Source organism: Anser cygnoides, chromosome 1 (genome assembly GCF_040182565.1).
Source record: "Anser cygnoides isolate HZ-2024a breed goose chromosome 1, Taihu_goose_T2T_genome, whole genome shotgun sequence".
Classification (NCBI taxonomy): Eukaryota; Metazoa; Chordata; class Aves; order Anseriformes; family Anatidae; genus Anser; species Anser cygnoides.
In genome coordinates, this window is record NC_089873.1 from 103,102,604 (window position 1) to 103,127,860 (window position 25,257).

Genomic DNA, 25,257 nt, shown 5'->3' on the forward strand with positions numbered 1-25,257 from the left:
AATTTTTGGACTTTTGCAGTCTGCCTTCACATGATGAAAATAAATGACATGACAGAAACCTATAGATATGACCACCATTTGCCATATGTGGAAAGAAATTAAACTTTCTATTACTGTATAATTGATATGACTTTGGGAGACAATAATTCATTATGGTATAGAGGGAGATAAGAGGAGTTTTTCCACCCAGTCTAAATTGTAATTCACTTGCACATAGTTCAAATGACAGACCTGCATTTAAAGTGAGGACAAGAATAACCTCTCGCTTAGTTTGTTATCTCACTAAGTGCTACCTAGCAAATTACTTCTGGCTCTCACATTCTATGTGACAAATAAGAACATCCAAAAGATTAAACACAGCTTTTATGATTTTCTTGCAGTTCAGTCTCAATTCCTAATAATCAAAATTCCTAATACACTGAGGTGTATCTGGGAGGAGAAACATACATTTGAGAAAAGATCTTTAAACAGTTTTAATAAGAAAATATCATGGCTGAAAAATTACCTCAGGTTTTTTTTTTTTTTTTTTAAAAAAAAGGAAAAAGAAGCAATGAAACTATTTAGAAATTAAAAAAAAAAAAAAAGTGCTCAGGTCGTTAAGAGAAACTTGAAAAGCTGTCTAAATAAGCTAATGCTTGTATTTCTTCTAAATACATAATCACTTCTCTGCAAATAAACCAAACTTATGAAAACTAATTCTAAATGTGGGTTGTTCTAGTTCTGCTAGTACATGATTAGCATTTTATGAAGAGGGGAGTACTTCCAAAAGTGTTCAGTACTGCTCAGCGATCTTGATCAGTGTCCCGTCTCTTCAACGTCATCATAAACTGTGTCTTCAAGAGCAGGGGATGAATCTCTTTGAGTCTCAGGGGTCCTGTTTCTTGACACGTTAGAGTCTGAAAACATGAAGGGAAGAACACAGACAAATGCACATTCTGTATGTTTTACCTCTACACAGCTGTGCAGCTGAAGGCATGGGCTGGCAGTTGTCTCCTTCAGAAAAACTTGAGAACAGCTTTTTTCATTCTGCCTCCTGCTACATGTATGCATATCCAAGGATCAAGCATACTTTTCTCAGATCTGATCTAATAAACATTTTTAATAAAGGCAATCTGTATTCAATAACACAAAATAACCCGATTCAGTGCTTTACCACCTCCAGTGTTAAAAAGCTTTTTTGCTATCTTTATCTGACACATTGCAAATTTTGTAGATGTGTTCTCCTTCCCATGAATATGCCCTGATTTGGATCCTCCCAAGGAAAACAAAGTATGGGTATAGATTACCTGCAGGGGTTGTGAGAACATTGTTACTGAATGTCTGAAAGACCAGACGAACATCTAACTGGAAGAGTGTAGGAAGGTAGTGTTCCTTCCTTACAGTGGTTAGATAAATCTAGATGATCTCTTGCAGTATGCTCCACACTGATTTCCCCTGAGTTCAGTACAATAACTATAAATTATGAAAATTAGCAGCACTGCTCTTCTGGACTCACCTGTCCATGAATACCTGTTTCTGTCACTTTTGTCCAGAACTCCAATGATTTCCTGCTCATTCTTCCCTGGAAAGGAAGCATCTTTAGGTCCAGGAGCTTCTGTCACATCATCATAACCGTCTTCCAGGGTATTTCCAGGCAGTAGTGGGACCTCTGGAACAATACTGGTATTAACTGTAAAAGGGAGAGAACTTCCACTGGAGAGAACAGTAGCTGACGATCCAAAGATAAGGGCTTGCAATACTGACAGTACTGTGATGAAAATGAATGATAAGAAATTAAGAATCCTCCTGAGAGCTCTAAAGTATTCCAGATGACAATGATACCACTCCAATAATTGTTATACATTGTTGTAACAAGTACAAAACAGAAGCCAATGTGGAGGATGAATGCGAAAGGGAGAAAGGTCTGGAAGAATGCAGCTAGTGCTAAGGTAAGCTTCCCTATTACATTTCATAATTACAAAATAATAAGTTTTCCTTGTTTATCTCTGTGTTTCACTAGTTCTGTGAGTAGTGAGCTCTCTGATTTCTCAGGGGTAGGTAGCTCTGTGATCTGGACACACCCGGAAGTCATCCCTCAAAGAATCTTAGTTTTCACTGTCTTATGGTATATACATACACAAACACTGCATAGGTATAAAACATATATGAAATGAAAGTAAATCAAAGTGCTCCCATTTCATTTTTTTTGCACAATATTCAACATTCAGTGTGAATTAGAAAAAAGAGATCTTATTTGGAATAATTTTCTTCTTGGTGAAAACTTCAAAACAAGTAAGGAAAATAAAGCTTTTAGTTTAAATAATTAAAACCCTGAATATAGTAAAAGCAATAAAAAATAAAAAAACATAGCACAGCAGAGAGTTAGGGATGTGGACAGCTGAAATCCAAAACTGGTTGGGCCTTTAACAATTGATTTCTCTGAGGGCAGGCAATATTAAAGTGAGGTTTTTGATCTGCACTAGGAAAATGCAAAAATTTTTTTTGATCTGCACTAGGAAAATCTCCCTTTCAGGGGAACATTTTCCATTTTCCATTGTCAAATAGAAACAAACAAACAAACAAATAACAACAAGAACAAAACCCCCACCACCAGCAAAACCATACCTGGAAGATTGCATTTTTCATCAGGTCACTGGGCTGAACATTTCCTGTTCAACTCCAGAAGTATGCCACCCACAGCATGTTTTTTCTCTGTCTTAATTCCCCACATTTATCTCAGAAATGAAACAACAGTTTGCAAGTTATTACAGTTACAATTCCTGGGAGAAGCAGTTGCCAGATTGGAGGCAGATTGGGCTGCAGTAACCATGCTGTGGTTGAGTTTGTAATCTTGAGGAATAAAGGCCTGGCAAAGAGCAAAGTCAGGATCTGAACTTCCAAAGAGCGAACTTCAAGCTATTTAAAGACCTAGTAGATGAGATCCCCTGGAACTCTGTCCTTAGGGACAAAGGAGCTGAGCAGAGCTGGCAACTCTTTAAGGATGTTTTCCTTAGTGCGCAAGAGCTCTCCATCCCTCTGCATAAAAAAGTGGGCAGGGAGGGCAGACAGCCCTCAGAAGTAGAAAAAAAGAGAAGACTAGCACTTTTATACAAGATTGTATGACACACTTCCACCACAAAAATTAATGAAAAATTTTTCACTTACTATCTAACATTACTATTGAACATGAAGATCAGGAAAAAAAAAAAAAAAAGAAGTGTTTTAATAATCAATAATGCTTTGGAAATTAAAAGCTAGAAGTGTCTCTTTCATTACAGGATCTCCATTACATTACCTTGAGTTGCTACAGGACCAATGAGGAAGTGTGCTATCACAGTAAACTCTCCTGAGTTACTAAACTGCATCATGAGGAAAACAGATCCAGGATCAATAAGGCTGCAGATCTAACTCAAGTAATTTGAGGTTGAGAATGACTGATTGTATGGATTATACATACATTCAGTTTATTGCTCTCCAGTGTAGCCGTTTACTAAGGCAGCTATGGTAATGTATAGGGATAGCAGGGGAGGTATCTAAATAGTTCTGAAGGATATTTGGCATGAAGTAACAAATTATATTACTAGTGATTGGAGGCTGAATGCATGCAGATAAAGTATAGCCAATGACAAAACAAAACGAAACGAAATGAAACAGCGAAAAAACCCAAAACGTGCTGGTTCATAGAATATAAGAATCAGCCAGAAAAAAAACAGCCAACCAACCAACCAACCAATCAACCAAAAAAAACCAAAAAAAACGCATGATACAATGTACAGGAAAGTAACTAAATGCATATAAGAGGACTGGTAGCCTGGGTCTGTAAATTCAGGAAGCCAGTCAAACCTGACTGCATTCTTTCCGCTTGTAGCACATAGTCTATGCTGCCATTTGGAAGACTGCCTGCAGTCTTCAATAAAACCTGTAGCAAAGATAACCAAGTGAGCTAAGGTGCTTCTTTGGAGAAGAAGCAGATTCTTGGGCAGTCAGTATTAGTCCTTAAGGGCTTACACTGAAATAGCTAAGAATTCTTCTGGAACTCATAGGGAAGGCAAGCCATAAAAGCAGAAAGCAATCAACAGAATGAAGCCTACAGAGACATGTGGCTACCAGAAGGGGGATACAGATTATTGCTTTATTTGTTCCTGCTTTAATCAATTGCAACAAAAGCTTTTTTTCTTTTTCTTTCTTTTTTTTTGGGGGGGGGGGGGGGGGGGCAGGCGGATGGGGACGGACAGGAGGTGGAGGCATATTGTTCTGTGCTTTATAGAGGCAGGGGGCACAGCACAAAATGAATTGTCCCTTGAAGAGGAATTATTGCAGTCCACTGGTCAGGAAATACTTCTCCTCAAGTGAAGGAACTGTTCAGTTTTCTGGTAGATTTAGGAACTGCAAAGTTTCAGACTGGGATTTGGGCCACCAGAAGGAATTATTCTCAATTTATTTTCCCTTGATAAGAACAAGACACACAGACCTGAGAGGTGAGTCATCCCCTGCTTTTCTGTCATCAGATTATAGTCAATGTCCTCATAGACAGCCTCAGAGAAGGGGTCATATGATACTCTGGAGCCTGAAAGTAAAACACATGATCACTCACACAGTCTCTGTTCACACTTAGGCTGGGGTCATGAAAATGAATGACATAAAGGGGTCTACATGGCCTGTTTACTACCCAGAAAGTCACAGGAAGGTGCTGTCTGAGAATAAACTTGGAGAAAAATTTATCTTGACAAGGAGACGGTAGATATTGGATGGGGAAGCAGGTATGTTAACAAATCCATTTGATTTATTTTGTCTCTGTGCAGATTTGAGTTTCTTGGTTTAAAGGTATGTTTTGCTTTGTGTTCTAATAACTTCTCACTCAGGATGCTGAAAACTCTTCTGATGTTTTTGGCACTTTGGGGAAAGGTCTCACAGTCAGAACTGGAGACAACTTCAACTTCATGGACATATGCTGGAAATACAATACAGCCCCGAGGAAGCATTCTAAGAGGTTCCTGGAATGTGTGGAAGACAGCTTCCTGACTCAGCTAGTTAGTGAGCCTACCAGGGGGGTGCCCTGCTAGACCTGCTGTTCACAAACAGAGAAGGATTGGTGGGAGATGTGGTGGTTGGGAGTTGTCTTGGTCAAAGTGATCACGACATGGTAGAGTTCTCTATTCTTGATGAAGTCAGGAGAGGGGTCAGTAAAACTGCTACCTTGGACTTTTGGAGGACAAACTTTGAATTGTTCAGGACACTGGTAGGGAGGGTCTCTTGGGAGTCAGTCCTGAAGGGCAGAGGGGTCCAGGAAGGTTGAATGCTTTTCAAGAAGGAAGCCTTAAGGGTGCAGGAGCAGGCTGTCCCTGTGTGCCATAAGACGAGCTGGCAGGGAAGAAGACCGGTGTGGCTGAAGAGGGAACTTTTGCTGAGTCTCACAGAATCACAAAATGGCCAAGGTTGGAAGGGGCCTCTGAAGGTCATCTGGTCCAAGCCTCTGCCAAGTAGGGTCACCTAGACCACGTTGCGCAGGATGGCATCTAGACGGGTTTTGAGTATCTCCAGAGAAGGAGACTCCACAACCTCTCTGGGAAACCTGTTCCAATGCTCTGTCACCCTCACAGTAAAGAAGTGCCCCCTCATATTCAGCCGGAACTTCCCATGCTTCAGTTTGTGCCCATTACCTCTCGTCCTGTTGCTGGGCACAACTGAAAAGAGACCGACTCTATCCTCTCAACACCCTCCCCTCAGATATATATACACATTGATGAGGTCTCTCCTCAGTCTTCTCTTTTCCAGGCTAAACAGGCCCAGTTCTCTCAGAGTGTCCTCATAAGAGTGTCCTCTGTTCTCGTAGATTTCCCCTTGGTGAACCTATGTTGACTACTGATCACCTTCTTCTTCTCCATGTGCTTGGAGATGACCTCTAGGATGAGTGATTCCATCACTTTTCCAGGAACAGGTGAGGCTGACTGGTCTGTAGTTGCCTGAGTCCTCCTCCTTGCCCTTTTTGAAGACTGGGGTGACATGGGCTTTCTTCCAGTCCTCAGGTACCACTCCTTTTCTCCATGACCTGTCAAAGATGATGGAGAGTGGCCTAGCAAAGTGGTCTCCAGGAGAAAAAGAGAGTTTAGGTTCAGTGGAAGAAGGAACAGACAACTTGGGGAAAGTACAGGGAAGTTGCTAGCATATGCAGGGAAAAAATCATAGGGGCTAAAGCCCAATATGAGCTCAACCTGGCCACTGTGGTAAAAGATACAAAAAATGTTTTTACAAATGTATAACTGGTAAGAGGAAGGCCAAGGAGAATCTCCATCCTTTACTGGACACGCTGGGAAACATGACTACTGAGGATAAAGAAAAGGCTGAGATTCTCAATGCCTTCTTTACATCTGTCTTTAATAGTTAGACCAGTTATCCTTGGGGTACTCAGACTTCTGACCTGAAAGTCAAATGGGGAGCAGAATAACCCCCCCCACGATTCAGGTGGAAACAGTTAGAGACCTGCTACCCTACCTGGACTGTCCCAGGTCCATGGGACCAGATGGGAACCACCTGAGGGTGCTGAGGGAGCTGGCAGATGTGATTGTCAAGCCACTTTTCATCATCTATCAGTGGTCATGATCAACCGGAAAAGTCCCAGATGACTGGAGACTTGCTAATATGATGCCCATCTGTAAGAAGGATTGTTAGGAGGACCCAGGGAACTACAGGCTTGTCAGTCTGATCTCGGTGTCAGGGAAGGTTGTGGAACAGATAATCTTTAGTGCTATCACACAGCATGTAGGGGGTCAGGCCCAGTGAGCACGGGTTCATGAAAGGCAAGTCCTACCTGACCAACCTCATCTCCTTCTATGACCAGGTAACCCACCTAGAGAATGAGGAAAAGGCTGTTGACATAGTCTACCTAGATTTCAGCAAGGCCTTTGACACAGTCTCCCATAGTATTCTCCTGGAGAAGCTGGCAGCCCATGGCTTGGACAGGTACACTCTTTGCTGGGTTAAAAACCAGCTGGATGGCTGGGCCCAGAGAGTGGTGTTGAATGGAGTGAAATCCAGCTGGTGACCAGTCACCAGTGGTGTTCCCTAGGGGTCGGTGTTGGGGCCCATCCTCTTTAATATCTTCATCGATGATTTGGATGAGGGAATTTAGTGGTAGGGGATGGCTGGACCAGATGATCTTGGAGGTCTTTTCCAACCTTAACGATTCTATGATTCTGTGATTCTATGATTCTATGATTCTATTTGTCTGAGATCTAATGTGTTGGCTGTGAATTTTCCAGTTGCTGCAGTCATCCACATCTCCTGTCCTCTTGTCTCTATTTCTCTCTGCACAGACAGGTCACTGCAAGACCTGTACAGAGCAAGACAGGGTCCAAGTGTCTTAGTGGTTTTCCTGGCTGCTGCCAGTTCCCAGTTGCACTGGTGGACTATTTCACTGTCAGAGGGTAAGTGAAAATTTCAGTGTGGCACCAGGTATCATTCACCTCAGCCACCCATCCTCCCAGCTGCCCCAGGCAATTAGCACTTGCCAGCTTCTTCAAGGAGGCATTTCGTAACAGTACTGAGGGACACACCTCTCTTCTGTGCCCTGGCACTTCGGATCTGTCCAGCAAGAATGGCAAGGACCAGGCAGAGAAGAGCTCCCAGAATAACACAAAGGATGACAGGCGCTGAAATTCTCACATTTTGTGTCTCTGGTTGGCGTGGAAGATCTGAATGGAAACAGAGAAGCAACAGGTGGAGAATCAGGTGATCCAGAGGCTGCTCCTCTGGAGCCTCCTGCTGCGCCCATGGTAGCAGGGTGAAGCAGGTCATCTGCTGCCTAGTTGTGGGTTCTCCTCAAGGAAAGAGAATTCAGCAGCTGGGGATGGTGCCACACAACCATCCTTTACAAAAGACTAAGTGAGATGCTTTCTCATGAGCTGGACTATACTGCTGCTATGCAGTATCAGGGACATTCAATTCTCATTTGATGGGAGAAATGAAGAGGGGGAAGAAGAAATATTTTACCTGTTCTAGTGGATGATGCTGTTGTTTCCGTCACACCTATGAAAGGAATATGAGTCTAGGTTAAGGAATAGGTAAGTGTGAAAAATAGGAAGAACATCTTCTCATCATTTGTGAGGTTCCTGCAGTCAGAATTAGGAAGGGCTAGTCACTTGGATGTATATCTACCTCCTCTCCTAGTCTGTGTAATGAACCAAAGGACCATTTACTAACCTGAGCAATCCACAGCAGCGTCCTCCTTATGATCACAGTTTTTGCCAAACAAAGGCTTGGAAGGACAGTCCCAGAGAGACAGTTCTGTTCCTTTACAGTGGATCTTCTCCAACCAGATGGGACCAGTCCCTTCTCCAAAGGCAGCTTCACTCAGAGCAGACACGGCAGACCCACAACCCAGCTGCCTGCATACCACATTAGCATCTGCTATATCCCAGGAATCATCACAGATCGTTCCCCAAGAACCCTGGTTCCAAATCTCCACTCTTCCTGAGCACACATCCTCTCCTCCTACGACACGTAACTTCTCCCTGTCTGCAAAACAAACATACTTCTGTGTTGCTTGAACAGCAGGAAGGTCCACAGGGACCAATAAGGAAAAACAAAGAGGTAGAGGTACCTGAGCAACTTGTAGAATTTGGACACTCAGCAGATGTGGCTGGAGTTGCTGTCCCTTTTCTTCCTGCAGAAATTAAATATTGTAAATAAATCATTAGATTATTCTAAAAAAGTGAAGTAATATAAAATGCCTGATCATTAACTTCACTGCAAGGCTGGCGAGGCACTGGAGCAGGTTGCCCAGTGAAGCTGTGGATGCTCTGTCCCTGGAACTGTTCAAGGCCAGGTTGGATGGGGCCTTGGCAAACCTGATTTAATGGGTATCATCCCTGCCTATGGCAGGGGGGGTTGGAACTAGATGATCTTTAAGGTCAAACAATTCTATGTTTCTATGATTAATCATCAAGTTAATATTTTCCTGTAATGTATGCATGGAGTATTTAATACTTGGTGGGTCTCTGTTTGGCTATTGCTTTAAATAAAAAAAATTTCCTGAAACTCTCTGAGGACCTTGCTTTCTTTTCTCTTGAAGTGCCTTTCAAGAGATCTGAATGTTATCTAAAATTCATTTGTATTTCAGTGGAAACCCACAGATATGAAATACTATCGTAAGAGCAGACACCAGAAATGGACCTTTAGAATTGAACTAAAATACACTTGTACATGTTTCTGTGCATTCACATGTCTACATGCACTGGTATGCATCCATATATGTAGAAATGCATATGTGCCTCTAGACTTCTTGAGAAATCTGATCTTATCTCAGATCTCACAGACTAACTGCATATCACAGATTTTTAATTTACAGTTATGCAATGGCACCATGCTATCAGGGTCTTCCCTTGGATTTCAATACTCATATCATTTTAATTAACTTATTTAGAACAGGAATTAGACAAAAATGTTTGTGCCATTTTCATGAAACGAAAAATATAAACTGGAAAACAATTGAACATGTGGTAAGTACTACAATGTCCACATATGCATGCACAGGTCTCTACGTTTGGGAGGTCCTGTACAGATGCATTTGTAGTTACCAGTACAAGAAATATGGGTCTCTTCTGCTCGGTTATCACATGACTGAGGATCCCAGGGGTCTGACTGACATTGCCAGAGAGAGCTGTGTTTCTCATTGCACTCAATGTGGTCCAACCACATGGGCCCAGAACCTCTGCCGTATTTGAAATCTTTTTCAATTTCCCCACCATCTCCACAGTTCAGGTGTTTGCATGCAGTTATTGCAGTCAGTTGAGACATATGATTGGAACAAATGCTCCCCCATGTTCCATTGTAGAAAACTTCTAGCCGTCCAGCACAGTCATTGCCATTCACCAACCTCAGATCCAAGAACTCTAAAAATAAAGACATAAAATTGGAATTAGAGGGGCATGATTCAGCACACATTTCATTGTCCTGTTTCCAAAGACCAATCAGTAAGTAAACCCTGCTCTTCAAACAATAAGGGCCACTTCCCTAGGGATTTTGACTGTTGTAGGCTTCCCAATCCAAGAATCCTCAGGGCCGGCTGGTACTTTATCATCCAACCGAGCTCAGTGTATATGGTTTTCTTCAGTGCTCCTGTGAGATATTCCTGGTTATAGATAAGCTGGTCACAAATTTTTCTGGAGGTGAGGAAGGTGGGGATGTCATACATCCCAACAGACCCTTTTTCTGGTGTTTTTAGTACAGTTTTAAGGAAAAAACTGAGGCAGCTAGTCAGCTTAGTTATGGTGTTCATCTTCTTAAGCTGACTTTGAATTTGGGATATGCACATTATTAGCCTGACATTAAGTCTTTCTTAAGTCTTTCTGCTCAAGCAGCTGTTGTACTGCTTTCCATACTTTTGCTTAAAATATTTTTCCTAACTGCTACCAATTACCACAATTTCACTCTTTAGGCCATTTCCATACAACATTACTCATTGTCCAGGAGTCTGTATTTATATATACTCTAGCCCATTGATGCTTCTGAGTATATTCCAAGGCTATTTTCAAGGCCTTTCAAAGTTCTTCAAGCCTCCTCCCAGATGGCAGCTTCTCCTGTAGAAGTGTTCCAAGGGTTTCCATCTCCTGTTTATCTCCTGCTATGCTGTTACAGGATCCACCAGTAAACAAACTTTGTTCTTTATTTTCAGTACTTAATCGTCATACACTAGTGCTTCAACAGCCAAAGGTGTTTGGTCTTCCTCACATTATTGATTTGCTGGCCATTGACTTAGTAAGTTCAGCTAATCCTGATCTGGAGCTTGAAACAATATGTAAAGATTGGCTAAGGGCTAGGACACATTTTTGCCATGTTGTGGTGGCTGTTCTTCCCTCAGTTGTTTTGAATCCTTGAACATAAAATTCAGGATAGCTTATGGAGTGCATAATGACAGTGGCTGCTCTGCACTCCAACACTTCTGTGATGCTCACACACCCTCTACATATGCAGCTAGGAACTCTTGTTCCAATGGAGAGAATTTATTTTCTGCTCTTTTGTGGTTCAGATTCTAGGGTTCCAAGTGTCTCTCTCATCTCTTCAGAGGCTGATTGCCACAAACTCTGTATGATATTCCTCTTTCCTGCACATGTATATAATTTTTCTATTTTTACATTACTACCTATGCAAATTGGTCCTAATTTCATGGCATGGACTATCTCCTGCTGATTAGCTCCAAAGCTCACTGGTGTTCTTCTTCTTACTTATAATAATTTTTTTTTTCAGATCACTTAATATGCATGTTTTGTCAATTGGCAGTAACAACAGATGTGCATATTCCAGAATACAGTAATGCCCAAGAAGGCTTGGGTTTCTTGTTTATTGTGTCTGTTGTACTTATCCAAGCAATTTGGTCAGCTGGGATGTATCTCTACTCATAGTGCATGTCTAAAATCTGCATTTTTTGAAAATCCCTTCTTGTTTTGGAGACCCTAATGGTAAATCTAGCACCAAGAAAAGTAACGATTACTTATTGCCCTTTACTTAGTACTTCTAAAGTAGTTTCTCCCATCATCAGGATAGAGGAAAAGTTCTTTGGAGATCTCTTGCTTTAAAGTCTGATGGATGATGCCATGGCATATAGTATGGAGTATTTGGACCCTTGGGACAGGTGGTTCCAGCTGTACTGCACACCATTCCAGGTGAAGGCAAACTAAGGTCTTCTTTCTTTGATGACTGTGATTTTTTTTATATTTTTTAAAAGCGTTTGCAATACCAATTATAGCATATAGCATATCAGGTATATTTTTTGGCTTCTAGGTCATACAAGAGCTGCAGTATGTCTGGAACTGTAACACTTAATGATGGTGTGATCTCTTTCAAAGCTCTAAAGTCTATTGTAAACCACCGTTTTCTAACAGGCCTCCATACAGGTCAAGCAGGACTGTTGTAATTTGACTGTTGTTTAAGACCATCACTTGTTTTTCCAGGGAAATAATTAATTTTGGGATTTCATCAGTGGTTCCTTGGTCAGTTTGATAATCCTTTCAGCAAATTACTTGGGTTGCCAAGAGGCTGACACCTCTTGCAAATTCAGCAATACTGGGGTGAATAGAGGGTCCTGGGGAGTTCAGTAGCTAGTTCTTCCCTCTGCAAGCTACACTGCCTGTTTCAAAATACCCTAAGCCTTCCTTTCACATCCATCCACCTACAGTGGTCAAGAAAGACAATGCCAAAGATGGCAGAGGCATTAGGACCAGCTACAACGAGTAAGGTGTGCCAAACCCATCTATTCAAACTTAAGACTTCCTTCCGCTGGATATGGGCATGTCTCTCATCCAGTTCCCTCCATGAACGACTACTTGTTTAGCACTGCTACATCCTCACTCCAGAATGGTGTATATGGGTTACTCCTCCATCAACAGGGCATCCCACCAGATAATACCAGAGGGGCATTACTGCACCTTGCCTTTGGACTCTTCAAGCCATAACATCAGTGATCACAATCCTTTCAGTGTCCCTTTCCTCTCCCCTGTAAGCACATTCAAGCAGCCTGAGAAACTGCAGTTGATTATCCCCTTCTTCACAGTCCTTCGTACATAATAAACAAAGGTGTATTGTTTGTAGGACCATCAGAATTAGGCACTGCTCAATATAACTGTCCATAAACTGAGCCCAAAGACATACTCCATTGTGCAGGACAGTGTTGACAAATAGCTTAGGCCCTGAACATGCCAAATCCCTGCTTTCTCAGGCTTTCAGCTGTATCACATCAGATCTGGTTTCCCAGCAATGCCATATCCACTGCAGAGGCCTCTCCCTGGAGCAGTGTCAGTAAGTTTCCTCCCATTTCTTTAATTTCACTCAAGAGTAAAGACCCACTGAGTGGTCACACTTGGGTGAGCAGCATTCCCTTTTCTGTAGATTTCCTTAGTTACTCTAACAAGGGCTGCCTGAAAGGACAACTTGAGTTACTACAAATTAGTCCAGTCCCAGGGCATGCCATTTTGTTGCTGGAGTGTCTCCTGCACTTACCTTCTGCTATCACAGGCAAAACAGTTTCTACTTGGGAAATCTTATTTAATATTATTTGTTGCCACTTAACACAATCTTAATGATTGTTTTGGGTATTGAGGGGAAAAAAATCAATTAAACAGATACTTGGGCAGAGGCACCATGTACTCCTCTGACTGGTTGATATTTTGGTGCAGAGTGGGTTGTTTCTATTAGTTTCAGATCCAGCTGTAACTGACTGTAAACGGCACATGACGGTTGATGACCTCTGTCCAAGAAGGCACACCCAAATCCTATTGCTTGGGAACCCTCCAAATTATCTCCACAATACCCCACCATACACTTTGTTGTGTGTGTATGTTAATGAAAAATAAGGACTTCAGTACACCCTTTGTATTTTGATGGGATACAAGATGTGCTGTCCAGTCATGCTTGCAGTCAGGAGGGAATGGTAGGCTATCCAAGAAAGACTACCAAGTCTCAGCTTCCCTCTTCATATCCCTTCTCTTCCAACCCACAGGACTCCACAGGACTCCAGCATCCTCCTTATGTTGGCAGTTGTGCTGACCCCATGCCCTGGAGGGACATGCCCAGAGACCAGATTCAGCCCCAGTGCAGTTCACATCATCCAGCCAGATCTGTCCTGAGCCTTCACCATAATGAGCAGCGACAAATGCCTTGATGGCATAGCCACATCCCAGCTGTTTGCAAACAACATTTGCATCTGATAGATCCCAGTTATCATCACAGATTGTGCCCCATATGCCACTGTGATAGAGCTCCACTCTCCCAGCACAGCGCTGTGTCCCATTCACCAGCCTGACCTTCTTGCTCTCTGCAAGAAGAAAAACCAGATATCAATATGCAGTATAATGATAATGCACAAGTCAGTGTAATGGCTGTATATTTAAAGCACCTTTAAGGCATCATGTTCCTGTTACATTCCAGTACTTTTGTTATGGTTTCTTGGGCAGAACTCTTATGATGCTAAAGCCACATAATAGAAAAGGACTAATCCTGCAAGAGGTAAATGTTTAAATAATTCCCATGGGATGCTGCAAATGTGTAGGAGTGTACCAAATGGGTTAGAGTGTATCTCTCCAGGTGTATGGAGAGATCACCTTATCTTGTATGAGAAGCTGTTTTCTGCTTCTACACTCCTGAAGAAATCTCATGGGCTGAGATAAGGACAGGGAGATCACTCACCAATTACCATCATGGGCAAAAGAGGTTTAACTTGGGGAAGATTAATTTAATTTATTGCCAACTAATAACAGATTAGAGCAGAGAGAAATAAAAGCAAACTAAAAGTAAGAGAAGCTGTTTTCTAACGAAACTCCTTTGTTTTGGGGACAGTTTCTGTAACAGATAATTTACAAAATAAGAGAATAAGAGAAATGTAGCAACAGTTCTATTTTAAATGCATGCTTAGTAAGGCTGCATGTGTCTATACACATAAAGAAAAGTCACAAAAACAAACCTATTTAATTCCTGAGTGTCTGTCAGAATGTGTGGTAGCCATGGACAAATTAGTATTCTTATGACTTCTGTATTACTTTATTTTTTTTTCAATTCTGTGAGCTAAATTTGGGTGAAGAAAGCGTTAGGTAAATTACACTTGATTCCTTGACCATATTTTGTCCCTTAGAGTATACAAGCAGGTGGGTCACCAGATCCATGCCTATTTAAGATCTGGTGAGACCACAGCACAAGGCTGGCCAGAGGTAACCCTGGAAAGCATTCTGTTTCTTTTGTATTACAGTAACTCACCTGAGCAAATCACGCCAACATCTTCAGCAACTCCTGTTGGCAGTGCCTGAGAATGGGAGGTCTTGCAGAGCACCAGCTGAGTTTCATTTCCATCACACTGGACACTTCTTAAGCCCACAAGACCGATGCCTCTCTCAGACCTTGGAAGGTAATAGGCTTTCTTGGCTATTCCACACTGGAGTTCTCTGCACACCACAGTAGCATCCTTAATGTTCCAGTCATCATCCAGGACTCTGCCCCACATGCCATGGAGGGAGATCTCAACTCGCCCATCACAGCGGCTCTCACCATCTGAGAGTCTGAGTGAATCAGAAAGGCCTGGGCTCAAGAGATTTGGAAAATTTATTGAATAACATATACTGCTCTTACCGCAGTAGAAATAACATGCAGGAGAGAGATGGAAGTCAAATTTCTATGTCGGTAAAAAGTATTTCTCACCACTGGTTAAGGATGAAGCCTGTGTTAAGGCTTTGCTTGCCTCCATGCACACAAGATTTTGCAACAGGAAGTGTGAAAGACTTGCCCAGCTCAAAGGCTAGATCCTATGAGGAATCAGGAACATCTAAATAATGTCAATCCCTCCAGAGCAGAATTCTACTAAATGAAGTTCTTATGCTGAAACTGTGGGTGAGAGGGTGGTGGTTTGGTGGTGAGGGAAGGGGAAGGACATTAAACATGGTCTGAGATACTTGACTTGGCAGAGTGAGATCAAGATTGCTTTGGTCCGAAGTTACAGAACCTGTAAAAAGCCATTCCTGACTTACCTGAGCAAACAACAGTGGCTGTTTCTCTGGCTGAACAGGTTGGATTGCCCAAAGTCACTTGAGCACAGTCCCACAGGCAGGACTCTGTCCCTTCACAGTGAAAAACATCTCTCCATACAAATCCATTCCCATCCACAAAAAGGTCTCCTGTCTCGACTGACTTTGCATAGCCACAGTTCAGCTGACGACAGAGAACGCTAGCATCTTGCAAATTCCAGTGGGAGCGGCAGAGTCTTCCCCATGTATCTCCATGGCGGATCTCCACTCTGCCAGAGCATGTGGTGCCATTCACTAATCTGCTCCCTGGACACCCTGAATACAAGAGAAAATGAATACTAAGATGTCATAATGGTAACTGCTCATGGGCGTGATCTGAATGCAACTGTGAATTGGGACTGAGTTTTTCTTAGCACTGAGGAGTAGCAAAAATGACTCCACTAGGCCACTAGAACTTCTGTACTTACAACTAGAATTTAGTCTCCCCTACGTTGCCAAGAAAAATGACTAGAAATCAGGATCTGGTCCCCTTTGCAATTTTTAGATTTGGGGCACTAGATTTCAAATCTCTAAGTGAACCTTGATTGCTCTGACCATCCTCATTTCTGTCCCCCAGCTATACACCCTCAGGCCTTTGGTCCAACGGCTCACTTAAGCCTGGGACAGGCCTTCAGTCCTTGCTTTAACTATGTGACTGGTGTAACTGTCTCCAGCTGCTCCTGACTCTTCTCTCCAGTTAGACCTTAAAGCTGATTGATTACTTTGCCTTGTCTGGCACAGACTGTGTTTTCAGTACTTTTCTTTGTCCTCTATATTCACATGCTTTGGACTGTGCCTTGGTGGAGTGTTCCTGTGCTACCCATACCCTCTGCACCCAGCTGAACCACTCCTGTGGAGCACCCCTGCTCTTGCTGTTGCCTGGCACTAGGAGCATTTCACAGAGACCAGGCTCGTGGTGCAAGTGAAGTGCAGCCTCATCTCCTGGAAATGCGTGTAGCGGCAGGCACAAGATGGAGCTTGGCTCTGCAGACTCTCTATATTTTGGGTCCATATCTGTCTCAAAGAAGGAGTTTTTCATTTCTCCTCTTAACCTTTACTAGTGCTCACCTGAACACACCACACGAGCATCATTTCCAGCAGGGCATTCATTCTGACTTAGCACATTCACAGGACACTCTCTCAAGTGCGAGCCTTCCTTATTGCAGCTGAATGTGCCGTTCCATACAGACCCATTTCCTTTTCCAAAGGACTGTCCAGCCGGTATTGATAGGGCAATTCCACAGTCCAGATGTTGGCAGAGGGCATTGGCAGCTGGGAAATTCCACAGGTAGTCACAGAATGTTCCCCACAAGCCTCCATGAAGAAGCTCTACTCTCCCTGAACATGTGGTACTGCCATTTGCCAGCCTGTATCCACCATAGCCTGCAGGAAGAATAAAAGGACCTTAGCATTTACATTTTTCTTTTCATGCTATTGCACTGAAAATTGTAAGAGATATCTAGCTGCAAGGAACTAGAACTTTCTGTGTCCTAGGTGACTGGGGAGAATGTTAGACCAGGATTTGCATAAGCCAGCTCTGAAACAAGTCTTTATCATCAATGTTATAGTCTGTATTACATGACTAAAAGACGTGTGCAAATTCTTGAAGATCAGTCTCTCTTCTTTTGCTGTCTCCTCCCCCACAATGCTGCTGCTACTTTGTCAAATCTTTTCTTGCAGATGGAGTCCCAGCATTGTCTTGCTTTTGGCACATGTGAGAAACAGAGTAGGAGCTACCAGTAGCACTTTCTCTCTTAGTAGTGGGTCCTCTCATGTTACTCAGTAAGCAGCAGCTGCACTGTGAAATTCTCAGCTTTCATCTGTGCCACAGCATAAGCATAAGCAACAGGCCATGTCCATCAGCAGATTCACAATAATTTAAGTGTGATATAGGTAGGACTGGGGTGTCCTACTGACAGCCCTACATTGTTCCTCTATCTTCTCACACTGTTACTACTTACTGTTGCCTCACCCTTGCATCATACTCCTAATGAGAAATGGATTTCCTCTCAGAGCTATAAATCTTGTAGGACAGAGACCGGAGCCAAGACCTGTCAGTCACAGACATCTTATCTAGGCTGTCTGGCTGCCACAACTCCCCATACAAGGCTCTAGACCACCATGGCCAGTGGGATGACATCCAAGGCAGGCTTAAAAAAGGCTGCAGCCCTTTGACTGGGAAATGGACATGAAGTGCAGTCCTTTCCAGGTTTGTTCTGTAATAGGGTATTACTAGCAGTTATGCCTCATGTTCAGTTTATCCCTTTTGATTTGTGCCTTCAGCTTGCTATGTCTAATTATCATTTTTATAGTGGGTGTCTATGTTAGCTGTACTTAAAGCCCAAGCAGTCATGACTATATGTAATTCTTAAATAATGATATCTGACAGTCACAACTAAAGACATCCAGGCCTCTGACAACCTTTTCTTTTTTTTTTTTTTTTTTTTTTTAAAGATAAATGTTAATTACTTGTGCCTCCTATGATTTCTCAGAGGTATGTAGATGTTCCTCCTCCAATCCTATAATTAACTGAAGTGCCAGGGTTTAGCACACACATTGAACAGAAAATTATATTTTCCATGTTCCTGGCTGTCTGCTCTGGCCACCTCTCCTTTTATGCATATAAGAAAGACAAGGAAGGAATTCTTACAGAATGCACAAGCCATTCAGGAAAGGCCTCTAGTAGCATAAGAGAAAATATAGTCCTTTTGTGACCCTCCATCCCTGGTGACAAAGTGAAATGGTTAGAAAAGGATATGTTAAAGGCAGACTGTCAGTAGGGTGAAAGAGAGACTGTGGGGCTGCTCTCCTTTACTTCTGGGCCTTCCCTGAACAGCTCAGGCATGATAGAGAAGGAACCTTTAGGACGACAGAGATATGCAGAGACTCTAAAAGTGGGTTGACAAGAAGACATATAGGATACATGTAAACTGCATACAAAGTCTCACCTGAACACAGAACACGGGCATCATGAGAGCATGCCTTGCTACGGTCCAACATTCTGGGACAGTGTGCAAGGTGAGTCTCATTCCCCACACAGTGGAACTCTTCTTGCCAGATCAACTGATGCCTGTTTCCAAAGTGAAATCCTCTCAAGATATCCACAGCCTGGCCACATTTTAGCTCATTACATATAACAGAGGCAGCATTGAAATCAATATGTGAATAACAGACTGTAGCCCAAGTTTCTGCTTGCTTTACTTTCAGGTGTCCTGAGCAGGCAGTGTCCCCTCCAGCCAGATGCAGTCTAGAGAAACCTTGGGGGGGGGGGGGGGGGGGGAGGGGAAGAGGGGAAGAGAAAACAAACAAACAAACAAACAAACAAAAAAAAAACAACAAAGAAATACATCCAGCATTGATTGTTCATTATACTGACCTAATTTAATCACTCTCATACATTCATGGGCAAGGCACATGGTATTCACATCTCAGAGGACCAGTGTCACTTTTAAATAGTCATTGTGGCAATTCCTGTATGCTACTGACAAGAGAAAAATGTGTGTCTCAAGATCATCTTTTCCAACCTAGATGATTCTATAATTCTATGCTTATGGGGAGCTTTAGCCTCCATGGCACCTGACTGAAAGGCAACATGGTGGAATGGAAGCAGTCCAAGAGATTTCTGGAGGGTGTCGAGGGTGACTTCTTGATTAGGCACTGGATGGGCCAATGAAGAACCACACAGCAATTCAGTAACAAGGAAGAAATAGTTGGGGTTATGGTGATATTTGACAGCCTTGGCTATAGGTGAAACTCAAATGTGGATTTCCAGATCCTGAAAGCAGTGAGGAAGAAGAGAAGCACAGTGCAAACAGAGCAAATTTCAGCTTATACGGGAAACTGGCTAGTGAAATCCCAAGATAAGCAACTCAGAAGGGCAGAAGAGCTCATGAAATCTACAAGGTCTTTAAGGACGTCATCTTCCAAGTGTGAGGACAGTCTACCACTGTACTGAGGAAAAAGGAAAAACTGTGTATAGGAGGTAAAAGCAGGCAAGACGCAAAGGATGAATTCAGAAACATTGACTGGTCATGTAGCTATGACGTTCAGAGAGCCAAAGCTCAAATTGAGTTGATACCATAAGAGACATAAAGGAGAAAGAGAAGAGTTTCTCTTTCTGACTTTGTAATAAAAGGCTGAACAAAGAAAATACAGGCCTGCTGTTGGATGGGGTGAGTGATTTATTGATGAAGAACATAGGAAATAACAAGGCACTCAGTGCTTTCACAAGCAAGATTTCTTAGTCTGTTCTGTTTAGAGGCTCAGATCAGTGAGGAGATGAACTACCATCAGATAACTTGAGATAATTTGACCTTCCAGATCCATGAGATGGAATGGGGTGCTTTCAAGCTAGCCAGTGTTCTTGCAAGGAGGTTCTCTAACAGCTTGGAAAGGTTGTGGGGATTATGTCTATAACAAGAGTAAAATGGTAAATGTTGCACTTATCTTCAGAAAAGGTTGAAAAGAATCTGGAGAACTACAGGCTGGTCAGTCTCAGTTTGGTACCTGAGAAAAACATGGAGTGAGTCATCCTGGAACATATATCTGGGCACAAGAAGATGAAAGAGGACAACCAGCATGGATTCACCAAGATAAACCATGGGTAAACCATGCCTGTGTGATCTGATTATTTTGTCTGATAAGAACAGTTTTTGGATGACAGTGAGAGCAGTGCATGATATTTACCTGAAAGTTAGCAAGGCCTTTGACACTATCTTGAACAATATTCTTCTGTCCAAACTAGGATGTGACAGTCTTGATGGGTGGACAAATAGATGGGTAAAAAGCTGATTAGATGGTCAGGCTCAGACTGTAAACATTAGTGGGTTGCACTCTACCTCATTAACCTGGAGGCTGGCAACAAGTGGAGTACAACAGAGTTTTTTTTTCTGGGACCTGTTCCATTCAGTATCTTTATCAACAACCTGGAGGTGATGAAGTACACTGTTACTAAGTTGAGATAACCCCAAGAGCAAAGCTGCCATTCAGAGGAACATAGACAGATAGAGAAATGGGCTGACAAGAACCTTATAAAAATAAGAAAGGCCAAATGCAAAGTCCTAATGTTGGTAAGGAAGAACCCCTTACAATGGTTCTTTATCCAAGGAGCAAAACCAAACGTATCTTGCAGGGAAAGGCAGCCAAGAGACATTGGGTTTCTTTGCCATAGCAGAATCCCCTGACTTGGTTTACAGGAAGATCTAGAGAAGGAGGTTGGATGTATGGCATAACAGTGTTTTCTTGCTTCTCCATCTCCCTGTTTGTTAGCTCCCTTTCCTGGCCAAAGGCAAATATAGTCCTGCTCTCAAGTTGCCTGGAGGAGTGTTAAAAAGAAATAGTGTTTCTATTTCTTTTCTGTGTAATTTTCTATGTCTATTTCTATTCTATATCATTGTTGTGCCCAGGCAAAGCAGGCATACACTTGTGGTCAGCAGAAGTCTTATGATGGTGACTTGCTTGGGTTGAGAGACCATGGAGAAAGCGTTACCTCTGCTCTGTTCACAATACTTGACTATTCAGCTAGGACTAAGGTTGACATCAGTTCCTTTGCCTCGTGGAATTTTTCTATTATAAAAGGTTGTATAACTTCTTACCTGAGCATATCACTCCAACATCAAAATAATGAGGGCAGGAAAAGGCATCCCATCCTGTATGTGGGCAGTTCCAGAGAGCAGATTCATCACCACGGCAGTCAACTCGATACAACCACGTTTTTCCAGATCCCTCTCCAAAAGGAGCTCGATTAAGGGCCTGAACAGCAGATCCACATCTTACTTGCTTACAAACAACCTCAGCATCTTCTATGTTCCAGTCACCATCACACACAGTTCCCCACTCGTCTTCATGTTTTATTTCCACTCTCCCAGAGCAGGGGCCAGTTCCATTTGTCAGCCTCAACTCATCATCCCCTTCATACACAGAGAAAGAGCAAGGTTATCGAAAGGACATAGACTTATCACTTATCTCTTGCAGATGGTTAATGAGATTATTATTACTTTTAAATTACACTTAAATCAGACTTATTAGGATCACATTTCTAAATAGTCCCATTTAATTTTGTTTGTTTGTTTGTTTGTTTTTAGTGAGTTTACAAGTCTGAGCTAGCCAAACTACTAAAATTTAAGTTATTCCTAATGACAGGCAGGATTTCTCTCCTCCTGACCTGTCAGAAATGGGAAATGCTAAGCAATGCCCTGCTGTGTGACTCACAAAGGCTTCAGTAGCAGCTTCTAATTTCTTTTTGTTGTTCTACCATGATGATATCCAAATGAAAATGCTCACTGGGCACTGGTTTCTTCATTCCCATGTTCAATATGTTGTGAAGAAGCAATTTCTGTCATCCGTCTCAACTTCTTCCTCTCAGACAAACTACTATTTGCAAATAAGTGTCCCAAAACTCTTTAGTCTTCCCCTCCTCCCCTGCCCTAGCCATTGGGTCCCCTACTCAAGGGTATGTGACAAGAGAAGAGGATGTCTCATAATGTCTCATGAGTATGTCATCAAGGGCTGATGATCTATCTTAGGAGATGCAGCGGGATAAGCAGCGATGGATAGGTAGGTCTTCATCTTGTTCCTCATACCCCACCATCTCTTGGGCTAGGACTGATTCCCCCCAATCTCTGCTCTGCTGTATTCTCAGTGCCTGCTGCTCTATGGACCTCTGCTTCCAGGCCTATCTCTTTCCACTAATATGGTAATTCCACTAATATTTCAGTCCTTTTACAAGTGGAACCACAAAATAACACTACCTCTGTGATGATATTGCCAGACTCCTCCACAGTTTCCTGCCTATCACTTAGATTCAGAAACACAAAAATTTTAAGGGAGATTATTCAAGTGACTGACAAATAGTAACATCTAAAAACTGTTTTTATGCTGTCATCTTTTCTCAAATTTCCTGAGTAAAATCTATCAAATACATAACACAAGCACCTAAGAACTGCTAAAACCCTTTGTACTTGTGGAATATTGTCTCAGAGGTAGTATAATTTTTTTGTAGTTAAGCTTTAAACAGCCTCACGAAAGATGTTCTGGAGATCAACTTACAATTTATTTGAGGAATATAGTCCCCCAAAAGCTTTTTACACTTTAAAAATGTATACATTTTATAGAGAAATAATTTCTAAGATAAGTTAAACTCATAATACATTATTAAAGGAACCAGATAACCTATTTCCTTTAGCCACATCTGGGACTAAAAAAGACAGCTCCTCACGTGACTGACCTTCTCTTGAATTTTTAAATAATCCAACATGTTGTGTTTTCAGCACACAACAGAATGCAAGGCTGGATGCAGAGGAAAAGCTAGGCATAAAGCAGCCAACAGATTTTATTCTTCCCTAATTAAAATTGCCATTTACTGTAATCAATCTCATGTCATTTTCTGATACCTACAGACATACACTTTTGCGTTTCCTCACACTCTATAGCATATTCCACAAAGACCTTCATTAAATTTAGTGGTATTAGTCACAGGATGTGGTTCTGCTCGGAAAAGAAGGCATCACATTTGTGCTTGCTCCACCTGAAGACCTGGGCACCTTTATCAGCCAGGGATGAGGAAGAGGAGTGCACCCCTGTACTCAGACCCTATGTGGAGGCTGTCTTGATCTCAGGATGCCAGCTCACTCCTTGATGTCTGTGCCTCTCACTCTATATCCTTCCTGGGGACCAGCAGAGGGCTGTGATAGCATGGAGAGTGTAAGTACAGCCAGAGCCAGAGCAAATCATGGATCGTAGGTGTTGATGCTGATGTCAAGGTAAAGCTACTCTTGTCTGCATTGCTAGTGAGTCACTCTGCTACTGTTCCCTGTTACTAAAAAAAAAGTTGGCAGAAAACTCACTCGCCTTTGTACAGTACTGCTGAGTTCACACTCAAACACTGCTACAGAGATGACTAAATATAAATATTTAATATTTTTGTTCATACTCCTTTACACAGCAAGTCTCATGCCTCTTATTCCCATCCATTTGCATCCACACAACTGGTGGAAACCTAAAAGACTAGGGGCCTGCAATGGTAAATGAAGTATCAACTATGCGGTCTTATTTTCATTATAGAGGGATGCAACCCCCAGTCACAATGCCATAATACCACCTCCATGTGTACAGAAACAAAAATGGGGACCCCAAAATCTGGTTCTCATTGTCAGTTTCAAACATCTGCACATAGCTCTACAACAGCAGAGAGACAAATAGTGGTAAACTTCAGATACACAGGAACAACTGAGAGGATGGTATCTTACCCAGTCAAACTCCACAGGACCCACAGAGCACAGCAACATCATTTTAAATGGGATTGAATAAAGACACAGAGTTATTCACTCCGTCAGAGCTCAACAGGGAAGGCAGGACAGTAGTAAAAATACACAGCTGGTTTCCATTACAGCTTGACTTTTCACTGAATATGGACTCGAAGTCTGGCGAGAATGTCTGGTCACTGATGTCTCAGTAACATACTGAGACTGGCTTATCCTTCTTTCTCCCAGGATCAGGAAAGAGATTGAATCAAAGAGAACTTCATTTAAACACCTTCTTGACACTTTGTCTTATAGGCTAATGGAGTAACGACCCATTTATACTGAATATACATCCTCTTCTTAGCTCAGTGACTAATGAAAAATAAAGTACATACTTACCCAGGGAAACCTGAATGGAGAGGAGTAGGAGCCACAACACTGGAGTAGAAAGATGCCCCAATGTTGCCATCCTTATTGCAGCCAGATGAAACTTCACTCTCTGTTAGGCGTTGCAAAGACGAAACTCTCTTCATGGGTTTCTCTGCCTCACAAATGACTACAAAGGAGGAAATATATAGATTCACATCCTAGCATGTGCTATAAGAAGGAACCAATAGAAATATTGTTCACCTTTTTAGACATTATCAACATATTAATCTCAAATCTGAAAGAACCAAAACCTCCAATAAAATTTGAAAATTGTACCTGTGACCATATTTGAGGGATGTTTGCGTTTCTGATGTCATCATCGATGCCGTATTTTTTTCATTATGGGTTTGACATTCATGGTACAGGCAGAGCAATAAGTAAAATGGTTATTTCTCACCCAATAGAGCATTGTGAAAATGCAGAACATTGGTCACTTTGTGAATCATTTTGGAAAGTAAAAAGGGAAGGAAAATTAATAAATCTGCAACTCATTAACCTCATTGGGAGCAATTGTACTCTCATGATATAATCCACACAAGTGGAGTTTATCACTGGCGGTAGTTTTGTAAGTAACAAATGACACCCACTCTGTCTTTGAGGCAAGGGCTCTTCAAGTGTTTCTTTATCTGGTCAGGGCTTGAGAACTATATGGTCAGAAGTTCTTGAAAAACCATCTTCCTTAGTATACAAATCGTAGGACTTCCTGTATTTTCTGCTGAGTTTCTTTTTGTTATTTATGACCATTTCTGGTAGTTCCGCCTACTCTCTCTTTCACTCAATTTATAGCATATATATATATATAAGTAAAAATAAACAATGAATTTAGGGAATAAAAGCTGCTTCTAATTTTATCTCTGGCTACTTGGCATATTCTTGGAAACTGGAACAAGTTGCACTGTTCTGTCTGTTTGCACCAATGTGAACACAGTTTATGACGCTGATACACATGTGGTTGTTATCTGATAGAATCTATCTGATGTTCATCCCGAATCTCAGGTTTAGTGACATCCAAGCTGTTAGGTCTTTAGTGCACCAGGAAGCTCTGCAACCTCTTACCTTTCTAATGG

General features: G+C 42.0%; 1 protein-coding gene across 1 annotated transcript; it reads right to left on the reverse strand.

The window, feature by feature from the left end:
* Positions 1-600: 600 nt before the first annotated feature.
* On the reverse strand, positions 601-24,289 carry LOC106048719 (antigen WC1.1-like). The gene is made up of 15 exons (XM_066980268.1): positions 24,161-24,289; positions 21,116-21,430; positions 18,470-18,778; positions 16,590-16,904; positions 15,486-15,797; positions 14,722-15,039; positions 13,470-13,786; positions 9,555-9,867; positions 8,579-8,641; positions 8,179-8,493; positions 7,969-8,004; positions 7,533-7,670; positions 4,365-4,546; positions 1,496-1,823; positions 601-896 (listed from the first exon to the last, which is right to left on the reverse strand). The coding sequence occupies exons 1-15, from the start codon at positions 24,228-24,230 to the stop codon at positions 796-798; spliced, it is 3,432 nt and encodes a 1,143-aa protein (XP_066836369.1). The 5' UTR covers positions 24,231-24,289; the 3' UTR covers positions 601-795.
* Between the last annotated feature and the right edge of the window lie 968 nt (positions 24,290-25,257).